General features: G+C 32.6%; 1 protein-coding gene across 1 annotated transcript; it reads right to left on the reverse strand.

Annotated features, from left to right (window-relative positions):
• Positions 1 to 388: 388 nt before the first annotated feature.
• On the reverse strand, positions 389 to 4270 carry LOC145595827 (protein POLAR LOCALIZATION DURING ASYMMETRIC DIVISION AND REDISTRIBUTION-like). Its single transcript, XM_081652257.1, has 4 exons — positions 3938 to 4270; positions 1541 to 1986; positions 723 to 1009; positions 389 to 627 (listed from the first exon to the last, which is right to left on the reverse strand). Exons 1-4 carry the CDS (start codon positions 4215 to 4217, stop codon positions 624 to 626), a joined length of 1017 nt encoding a protein of 338 aa, XP_081508383.1. The 5' UTR covers positions 4218 to 4270; the 3' UTR covers positions 389 to 623.
• Between the last annotated feature and the right edge of the window lie 7427 nt (positions 4271 to 11697).

The raw sequence follows: 11697 nt of genomic DNA on the forward strand, positions 1-11697 counted from the left end.
GCCATAACCCTAAATTCTAATCCCTAATCGCTAATCCTAAACCTAAACCCATACAAAGAATTTAGGTGATGTCAAAAATGTTTAATTAGAAATTTATGTTAGGAGCAAAAATAAGAGTAGATGATAAGGAATAAGGATTGAATGAAATAACATATTCAATCAAATTAAATTTGAAAGATGGAGGGAGAAGTGGAAAACAATAATGGAATTCAGGGACACGTGGCAAAGGGGGGGGGGATTTAGCTTATATGGACAATTTGGGGGAATTGTAACCTCCTCTTTTGGCTTTTTATCTTAAGTTGACCAATAGAAAGAAAAAAAAAAAAATACTGTACGGAGTACTAGAGTAGAGAATAATAATTAAGTCTGATTACTTGATGAATCGAATTAAGAGATTAATCAAGCATTACTAGTGTCATTTCTGTCACTAAAAACAAAAGTTTAGTGTGCTCAAACAGCATAATATAGGAAAATCTAGCAAAAAGGCAAATATTGACAGTAGGATAATATTTACAAAAACTGCAGGGATTTCAAACAGCGAAAATCCTTTTGATGAGCAGCATTTTCGCCATAGGTCCAATTATTTTGCAATTCATCCATCATAACAAGCTATAATCGGAAACCTACCTGCAAAACATCAATTTTCAGTAAGTTTTGCAAGAATATACGTGTAAATCGTGAATATCAGATGATAGAATGTAGTTTAATTGTGTGACTTTTACCTCATGGCACGGGATGATTCAGGGACTTGCTTGGAAATAAGCTTGGCAGTATCTTTCCACCAAGTGACTTCTACCTCCTTTTCCTGAAGCTTTTTCGTCATGCGTTCTAGATGAGCTTCGAGTTCTTTTATCCGTTCTTCTTGTCTTGTTTCAAGTACCTCATGTAATCGTCTCTCAAGTTCAAGAGGAGGAACACCACAAAACTCTGTGTTGTCAACATACTGGGGGTCGACAACTTCTCCAGTGCTCATATCAACACTTCCAATAGCAGTGTTTTCGGAGGGTATCTGTCAAAATGATGTTCCAGCAGTCAATTACAAAGTTACTGAAGCTAATGAATAAATGATCTGATGTAGAATTTTTTCAGGTGTTCAGAAGTGCAGGCAGCAGAAGACATGACATAAAACTAGAAAATGTTTCAAGGTACAGAGTTTGCTTTATCTCTAAGTATCGAACTTCACAAGGCACATATATTGCAACTTTGTACACAATGATTGACAGGAAAGACTAGTGCAAACAATTGAATAGTCTCAAAGTGTTTTGGTTTAAGTTTGCAGGTCATGGAATCTTTGACAGATATGTTAAGAGACAGCATATCAATACACAAATCACAGGGCCACAACTAGCACTAATATCATACAATCTTACTATGCTCTTGATAAATCCAGATATTCAGTGCTAAAATAACCATAGGCAAATTAATTCCACAACGACGCAACCTAGCACACCAGCCTATGCCATAAAATAATGTATTCAAGATCATAACAAAGTATATATTCCAAAACCCCCAAGGCACTCAAATAGTCAAAGTTCTATACCTCAGTAACTTCCTCTTGTAGTTCTGATGACTCTCCTGTCTCCACATACCCTCCTGAATCTACATCAAGCTGCATTCGATCTAATTCAGCAGCTAATTCTGCCTCAAGGTGATTTATACCTTCCACAAACTCCTCGTTCTGATGTATGTCACAGTGTGGAGCACATTGATAAGTGTTTCCAGATCCTTGTTGGCTAAGTGCATGATCCTCCACGGAGTAATTACTAAGGTTGTCCATGGTAGTGCTCACAGCATATGCATTATCAAAATCGGATGGTTTTGGAGTCGTGCCTTTGCTTTGGTTCCCCTCTTTGAAACTTTCTAAAAAGACTTCCATTTGCTTACGCAATTCCACTGTTTTATCGAGCTCAGTTTTGCTAGCTGCAATGAGGGATAGCAAACCAAGTCCAGCGGCCAAGTTGAAGCTCATCTCCTGACTTTGAAGTCCTAACAGAAAATGGAAACTTACTTACAGAACATCACACTATCACTCTATATAACATGCAGCTATTGTTCACTACATACGTACAATTTTATCTAATTATGATGTATAACTTTTTTTCTACTTGAAAAAACCACCCAAGTCTACACATGAAGGATAACCCCTTAATTAGCTTGGAAACAGATTGAACATGCATTATAGGAGTAAATATAAATTGTGCTTTTATGGTTCTCTGTTTCCCCTGTTTTGTATTATTAAGGCATCCCTTGGACTCAATTAGACAACTTATAATTCAATAACTCAAAGATCATTGCAACTGTAAACCTTCATGGTCACACGTAGGTTCACCTATATGTGCTTTCGCTTCTTCCCTTTCACGAGTTATGCCTAGGCTCAAGACCTCTAATACTTTTGTTCGCCTAAAACTCTAAAAGGGCTAAAACCTTACAAAATTCTGCCTAAACTACCATATCAAATACTTCGTATAAATTGCAAGTGTTGTTTGCGACTGAAAAATGTAATTTGATTGAAGCAATAGAATACAAAGTGAAAGTGCACTAGATTAAAATACAGCTGGTCGTACATCTTCATGGTACAACCGTACAACTATAATTATAATTTTTGCATAGTAGAAATTTCAAAATTGTAGAAAGATACTATAATTTAGGAAGTGCATCTATTTACCCTTCAATTTAGTACTGTAGATACTCTATAGAAGAACATTAAGAACCCAATTTTCACCTGATAACACTCACCGGAGAAATTTTTATGTATAGTAGTACACCTTAAGGACTACTCCCTCCGTTTTTAAATATTTGCTCTACTTTTCATTTTGGCTGTTTTTAAATACTTGCTCATTTAACCAAAAAAAAAAAAAAAAAAAAAAAAAAAAAAAAAAAAAAAAAAAACTTGCTCTATTACCTTATTTGGAAAGTTTTTACAATGTTTAATCAATTTCTCTCACCTAATGGACCCCAACATAAATCATATTTTATTAATTTCATATTCTCTCTTTCAATTCCCTCCACTACTTTTACTTTATACAATTTTTTATTTTTTTACCTACCCTAGTATCTCCATATTTTATTATTTTCTTTAATTTCTTCTAGAACTCCGCACGTGGAGAAATTGAGCAAATATTTTAAAACGGAAAGGGGGTGTTTGGCAAGTGGGAATTAAAGGTGGGATTGGGAATTTTAATCCCAATTGAAAAAATAAACCTTGTTTGTTTGGTGGGAATGAGAATAAAATGAGGTTTGGGAATGGGATTATTTAGGGGTGAATTCCCACCATTTTATTACCTAGGGAGGGTAGGTAATAAATGGATGGGAATGAGAATAGGGGAAAAATGACATTTTTGCCATGAAAGAATGAAATAATAATCTTATTCCCACCCACCATCCAAACAAGGCATTGGCCTATTTTCATGTATTCCCATCATTTAATTCCCAATCTCATTCCCACCTTTTAATCCCCAAACTCCCATTCTCACAATCCAAACGCCCCGAAAGAGTAACAATAAAAGATTACGTCCATTTCCTAAAATGGTAACCAAATCATACGTCAAACAAGCTTCTATGACTTATTGACTACCATAGAATTTTCCGTCAAACAATGGTGATATATGCTAGAGTACATACTTTTTAGTTCTAAACTAGATTTTTGTTTTTTTTTTCTGTAAAATGGCATACGAATTATGAAGGCTAACTATAATACGTTACTTAGCAAGAATAACGCCAATAATTTTGTACAGGTACAAATTAATTCGCCACTCTTTAAATTTAACATGATAAAATCATAAAAGTAATTAACTGAGCTATAATTCTACGTACTAAATTACTAATCGAGTAATAGTAAACATTTAAAATCATAATAATTCCATTATTTAATCATAATACTTGTATCACAATTGAATTATTAGCTACTAACTAGTTTAAATTTAAATTTAAAAGTCACCTGAAACATTGATTCTCCGGCGATCATCGGACTTCCGGCGAGAAATCTCCGGCGAAAAATCGTGACTGATCTGAACTTTCTCTCTCCTACCACCGCTACGACATTTTCTGGCAATGGCAAGCAACCGATAAACAACCACACGTGCGGGAGAGTAACACACTGTTCTACAACCTTCTTCGTCTTCTCCGGCGGCAGTAAATACACCTTCTTCTCGCCGGGATTTCGCCGCCTTCGTACGATTTTCATCTCCGCCGCTGTTTGCGGTGTTTACCAGCCGCATTTTTAGGGAGGAAGTTCACTTGATCAAATCAATTTTATTGTTGCAGTAGCAGATAGGAGTACTCCACTATTTATATGGAAGAGATTTCAGAGATTTTGAATAAAAATAAATATAAATAAATGAAGGAAAAATAGAACTATATATAAAGAAGCTCAAAAAGGAAAGATTGAGGAAAGATTAACATTAATTACATCAATCGGTGCGTGATTTTGTCATTAAATTTCAACTTAATAAATTATATATTTAGGGTCTGTTCATATTTACTTAATTTCAGTTCAGTTCAGTTCAGTTCAGCTCCAATCAGTTCAGTTCAGTTCAGTTCCAATCAGTTCAGTTCAGTTCAGTTCAGTTCAGCTCTTAATTTCCCTCTCACATAAAATATTCTTTTCAGCTCAATTCAGTTCAGTTCAGTTCCAATCAGTTCAGTTCAGCTCCAATCAGTTCAGTTCAGTTCAGTTCAGCTCAGTTCAGTAAATATGAACAGACCCTTAATGCTTATACATAGCCTCAAGGAGTATATATTTCATTACCCATAAATTACTAATTCCGGTACAATTTACTCGCAACAAAGGGGTATTATTTATGAGACATAAAATATTCCTTTGTTGCGAGTAAATTGGACCGGAGGTAGTATATATTCTGTTTTTTTTTTTTTTTTTAATTCAATATTCGAATTAATAAGAGGTAAATGGGAGTACTTTGAGAAGTTCTTTTAGTTTAGCCTTTTGTCACAATTTTAGTGATTGATAATAATAATAATAATAATAATAATAATAATAATAATAATAATAATAATAATAATAATAATAATAATAATAATAATAATAATAATAATAGCATTAACGAAAGAAAATTTGTAACAAGCATGGTATTCTTAAAAATTCGAAAAAGAGACATTTAATTTTAATAAGGGCATATAACATTGTTTAAACGATATTCATTAGAGTTACAAGTATCTTTTAAAAGCCTGGATATTTTTAACCGTGCGTTTTGTGTGTGGTAGAGTGGCACACCACACCATGTGAGCACTTGTAAAAGAACAAAGTAACGCCTATAACACTACCCAGTAACCCTTGTAAGGCTATAATGTTGACCAATAAGTAACCCTTAGCTTACCCATAACCCCTATTAATACTGACGAAGTAACCCCTATAAAACTAATGAAGTAACCCTTATAAAGGATGACCAACCACATTTATAAGAGTTTGTGGGGCGTTAGATAGGAGTATTAAAAGTGAAAATATTAGAGTAAACTAATATTAATTACACTGAACGACGCGTGATTTTGTCATGCATTCCTAACTGAATATTCTTATAACCAATAAAAGTATTCCTTAACTAACACCCCGGGGCGCTCGTTAGCAAGATCATTGGTATTAATACCAACTTAACAACATATCTTAAATCAATATTAATATTCTGCATATGAATAATGAAAAAAGAAAAAAAAAAAGTCAAACATAAGAGTTATTCTTGAAATATATAATTATAGTGTCAAAAAATAAAAAATAAAAAATATATATTATATAAGGGTAATGCTATATGTAGCCCTAAGGGTTATACATAAGCATTATATTAAATATACTCTTGGAAATTGTAAAAGATTAGGAATTCATGACAAAAACACGCGTAAATCAGTGTAATTAGTGTTTATATTTTGATGATTTCCTAACTTTTTACGATTTTTAGGTGTAAATTTAATTCTTATATGTAGCCCTAAGGGCTATGTATTTCCATTATATAATTACGACTAGTTGTTTTTTTTTATTTGTTTTTTTTATACGATATTTCTAATTGTGGGAAGTGGTTTGGGGTCTTGAAAATGGGGAGGGTGAAGATCCAAACCCGATGGGGATTTTCGAAGCATTGAATTTTGAAGTCGAGATGGAATTTGAAAGTTCTAATAATCATTAATTAATAAATATTATAATTTCGAAACCAAGTGGGAGTTTATTTGAATTATGAATAAAAAATATACGATGGAATTCGAAATTAAATTTGTTTTTAGAATGTTTATTGGATCTGTAAATCAAGTGGGTTTGGTTATATGGGCTGAAGTTTAATTCGTTGTAAGATAATATACTCATTATAACATATCCAACAATGTATTATACAATATTACAATTGTACTGATTGACTGAATTGAGCTGAACTGAATTGAATTGAACTAAACTTATTAGAGCTGAACTGAATTGAATATTTTTTTTTCTTTTTTTGGTGGAGTGAATTGAATATTTTATACGAGAAGGAAATTAAGATAAGAATTGAATTGAACTTATTGGAGCTTAAATGAACTGAACTGAAAATAAGCTGAAGAGAACAGACCCAAATCTCTATTATATAGTTGATAATTCAATACGTTTATATTTGATTGTTAATCGAAAGACTTATGAGTTATGAATATGCATATTGACCCAATTCTTAAAATTATTAGCATAAATTTGGTTATGGTTTCTGTCAAAAAAAAATGGTTACGGTTGTTTTGGCAGGAGAAAGAGAGTTGTGGAGGTGATATAGATTCGGCTCGTACCAACTTAATGTTGCAAGACTTGCCAGTGTTGCCACAGCTCAGCAAAATCTACTACGAGTAGTATATGATTTGTAACAAACTTATACCATTTTGTAATGGGGCCATTTTTCCCATACATTCCCTCCTGACAAAGCAAGAAAATATGGCTGCATGCAATTCTAACTAATTTGTACTTATGAACATGAATATGAATGAAGCTAACATATTATAAGGTTCATTGCTTCTTCGTGATTCTAATAAATTATGAGGGATATGATGTTCTAGTACATTTATTATGTTTTGCCAGGGAAAACAGATATGCAAGTTATTATCATATTCTTGGGGTATATGAAATTGAAACCTGTATATTAGAGCTCAAACTTTAAAATGGGGAGATAGATTAATTTTACGAAAAAATTATGCTTGAGATATGATAATAAGTGTTGGATATTTGCTATAAACTTTTAATTAAAATTATAATGCTCATAATTGATAGTTATTCCCCTTGGTCAACATTACCACATTTACTAAGATATTGTCAGTGAGTTACAATCTTACAAATAATATGTTAACTGTTACAAAATTAACGTGTTTTTGGATAAAGAAATTGGAAAGGAAAGAAGGAGAGGGAAGAGAAAGGAATAGGAGGGAAGAAAGAGAAGTTTACCTTCCAAATCTCTCCATTGTTGGAGGGATTAATTTCTTTCAATTTAATCCATTAATTTCTCTTCCCTCTTTGTCAAAAAAAAAAAAATTTAATAAATTCTCTTCCCTCCAATTACCTTCCTTCCTTATTTGTCCAAATGAAAGATACCTCATCCCCCTACTTCCTTTCTCTCCATTTCATTCTATCCAAATGCACCGTAAGTTGTTAAATAATTTTTCAGTTACAAAACTCCTAATTTTCTTATTAATTTTAACGTTCCTTTTACTAGGCTAATCAAGTTCTTCCTTTCAAGTAGGTGTGAATGAAAAGGAGTCATCTACTTACTTCTAAAAATATTATAATAGTACTTAATTATTTGTCTCTCTCTTTATAGTAAGACGATTCTCACTCCGTCTATTGGAATGTGCCTTTAACCCTGAGATCAGAATTCGTAGTCCAGCCGCACCATGGGAGTTTTTCTGACTTCGGACAATGACTCGTCACGGCACCTCGGTTGATCCAACAATGAAATAAGTTGTTCTGATTTATTGTTTATTTCCTTCAATAAATTACAACTGTAATTTCAATAACGGTCATTTTTCTTATTTTGATTGTCTAAATATAAGTTAGATTACAAGGTCGAATAAACGAATTTAATTTGTTGATCTAACAAAAACACATTTTTGACATGTTACACTTGTGGCTTGATCAAATCAAATGGACCAATACTCCAATAGAACCATTATCAGAGAAGTGGAGATAGGACAAGATTATTACCTTGTTCATGCATGCTTTTGATGAGCAAATTTTCGTTTACACTGATAAATTTTGATCCAAACTATTCATCTTCACTAAGTATTGCCTTTAAAAGTGCGTAAGTTTTGTTTACCATAACATATGTAGCCAAGACTTATAGTATAGCTAGTGATCGATTGGTGAAGAACCACATGACTATATAATACTACTCATATATACCTTAGCTTAGTGGTAGAATTCAAACTTGCGACTTCATTCCTCATTATTAAAGTAAGAATCTTACTACTACACGAAACATTCTTGGTTATAATTGAGATATTAATAAGTACAAATTATATTATAATATACGAGCAACTCCTAAAGTTTATCTAAAACATGTGGAAGCTTAGTCCAAAATCAAACTTATTAGTCCTAGTTTGAAATATTTAGCATTTTATTATAGCTATCTATCTACAAGTGTTGAAACCCATTGTAACCCACTTATGAGTGTCTCACATTGGAGAAAGATGAGAGATAGTTTCACTATATAAGGTAGAGGAGTACCTCCTACTATTGCCAATTGGTTTTAGTATGGAAGCTCCAAAGCCTTGTTTGTGGCCCAAACTCTCCTCCTCCTTGTTCGGGTTGCCCAAGCCCATTTCATATTGTTTTGAAATTTAACATGGTATCAGAGCCCGGGTTGCGGGTCTCTTCTAAACTGGGTATTTAATCGCTACTGGATAAGGATTTACTTCGACAGGATGTCCAGCCCCTAAGAGGATTATTGATCTGGCCTTATCCAGTTAGCTCTGAAGTTCTAAGGACACTCAAAAGTAGAGGTGTCAAAAGCACACCCGACCCGACCCGATCCGAAACCGACTCGAAAAATATCCGATTCAAATTTAGACTCGCGTGGACATAATAATTTAGTAGACTCAACTTTAAAAATTTACCCGACCCGACCCGGCCATATCAGACCCGAACCGATTATCCGAACTGACACCCCTACTCATAAGTGAGGGGAAGTGTTGAAACCCATTGTAACCCACTTATGAGTGTCCCACATTGGAGAAAGAGGAGAGATAGTTTCACTATATAAAGTAGAGGAGTACCTCCTACTATTGCCAATTGGTTTTAGTATGGAAGTTCCAAAGCCTTGTTTGTGGCCCAAACTCTCCTCCTCCTTGTTCGGGTTGCCCAGGCCCATTTCATATTGTTTCGAAATTTAACAACAAGCAAAGATATTGAATAGTTAAATTAGTTGTCAGTTTATAATACTAATTTGAAATTGTTTGGTTCATAAGTTGGAATGAATTTTACATTTCATAATAGTATGGAATATGAATCTTGGGGGGAGATGTGTATTGGATTCTAATGGAGTGGGGTGGAGTTAAATTAGAACCCTCTTGGTATGAGATTCCATACCTAAAAAGTTTAACCAAACACTAAATTAGGTGAAATGAATCTAAACTCTATTACAATCCATTCCAAAAGGTCCAAGCAAATGACCCCTTGGTGTATATAGTGTGTAGGAAAAAAAAAACCTTGTAATGGCTAACTAGCTCAAGAAGGAATGTATTACAGTGTAATTAAATAATACAAGTACGCAAGAAGATTTGGCAAAAACAAAACTTTTGGCTAGAAAATTTTAACCATCCATGAGATGACATGTGTTATTCCTAGTTTTGCCTTTTATATATAGTTATAAATTATATATTCTAATTTTCACCTTTAGCATATAGTTATAGATTGATTTTTTTCAAATGTGTATTCAATAACTTGGAAAAAACATTTTGTTATTGTAATTTCATACATTTCACATTTGGTGCATATTGTTTTATCAGTGTTTTAAGGGATTTTTCACCATGTTTATTAAATACAGTAATTGATTAATAATTTTTATAGCTAGTTTTAGAAGTACCTCAAGCACCTTGAAAATTTCAATTCTCCCTTCCAATTAATTGACATAAAATTATGTCAAATTAAGCCTATATCACAATTATTTATTCTCCACTACTCATAGTATGTATATAGCCATATAGGTTATAACTAATAATGAGATTTTAACCTAGTAATTAAGTTGCATGGTCTATGCACGATTGATAAAAAATTTGAATTCTTACCCTTATTTGTAATACGCACTAGATAATTCTTGATCCGTGTACGATTTTTAAAACGAATGGCTATTAAATTCAAATTAGAAGTCTGTAGAAAAATTTAATCCAAAAAAATTATTATAAAATATTAAATATTCATTTCTTTTTCTTTTCTCTCTTTTCCCTTCTCTCTCCTCTCTTTAGGGTTTTACTTTTCTTGGCCGTCTAGCCGGAAACAGTCTAATTTTTTCCGGCATTAGACTATTTTCGACCCTTTATCTTTGATTTAATTCGCTTATTTGTTATTTGATTTATTTTGCTTTGTTTTGTTCTATTCGTTTGTGATAGTCTGTCCCAATTTTTTTAGGGTTTTTTTTTCCAATTTTCTGGGATTTTGATTCATCCTCATCTATTGATGAGAACTTTATTTTTAGGGTTTTTAATAATAATAATAATAATAATTGAGAAGATAGTTTGAATTTATATGGTTTTAGGGTTCATCATCAACTCTACTATCAAAACATTAGCGCAGTGCAAAGGTCTCTACTTTTTTTTTTTTTTTTTTTTTGAGTGAAGGTCTCTACTTGGAAAGATGCAAAGAGTTCAAAAATAATTTCTCACGTCAAATTTGAAGCGGTGGAGTGTGAGCTATGTCCGATATGAAATATAGTAATGATTTTGATTATAAAAGTTATGTTATTTTCTTTAGACGTGTGGTGTACAAATTTTTATTATTATTGTAGATGCCGTATGGCTATTTATAAATAATTATATTCTTCTTCCTAACAAAAAAAATAAATAAATATTAAATAATTAGGCAAATTAATAATTTTACAAAGTCTTTTAGAAAAAAAAAAAAAAAAAAAGATAAACGATGTGTTTGGATTGAAGGAATTGGAAGGAAAGGAAGGGAATGGAAATGGAGAGATGAAGTATCTTTCATTTGGAAACAAATGAGGAAGTAAGGGAATTGGAGAGAAAAGAAATAAAGGAATTAAATTATACGAAGTAGGAAATTGATTTCCCCAACAATGAAGATATTTGGAAGGAAAACTCACCATTCTTCCCTCCCCTCCCCTTTTTTTTTATTCCCCTTTCTTTATCCAAACACACTGAGAAAGTGAATTTAGAAGGAAAATTCCCTCAAAAGATAATGTGAACTTGTATGTTTAGCTTTATCATGGCCACATTTCACAACCAACTTATTTTATCGAATCCCCTGCTCCACTTTTTATTATTTGTAGAAAGCTTCATTTTATTCCCTCCAACTTTATACCAAAGTGACATCTCCTAGGAATCTAGGATAAGAAGAAGACTATTTGCCTATTTGGACATAGTATGGTTAGTGTCTAATCTTAATCATAGCTTAATCTAGAAAATCATGAATTAGGTTGAACACCTAAACGTGCAATATACTAGTCTTTTCATTCAAAGTGAATAAAAAAGGTATAATGCCCACAAAAGCATTATATCAACTTAAAATTCTCCCAAAAG

This window comes from Chenopodium album, chromosome 19 (genome assembly GCF_948465745.1).
Source record: "Chenopodium album chromosome 19, dcCheAlbu1.1, whole genome shotgun sequence".
NCBI lineage: Eukaryota > Viridiplantae > Streptophyta > Magnoliopsida > Caryophyllales > Amaranthaceae > Chenopodium > Chenopodium album.

Coding starts and splice junctions, on each gene's coding strand:
- LOC145595827 (XM_081652257.1), bottom strand. CDS start 4,217: ATGCGGCTGGTAAACACCGCAAACAGCGGCGGAGATGAAAATCGTACG. Junction 1,987..3,937: donor CCGGAGAATCAATGTTTCAG/GTGACTTTTAAA, acceptor ATTTTCTGTTAG/GACTTCAAAGTCAGGAGATG. Junction 1,010..1,540: donor TACAAGAGGAAGTTACTGAG/GTATAGAACTTT, acceptor TCATTTTGACAG/ATACCCTCCGAAAACACTGC.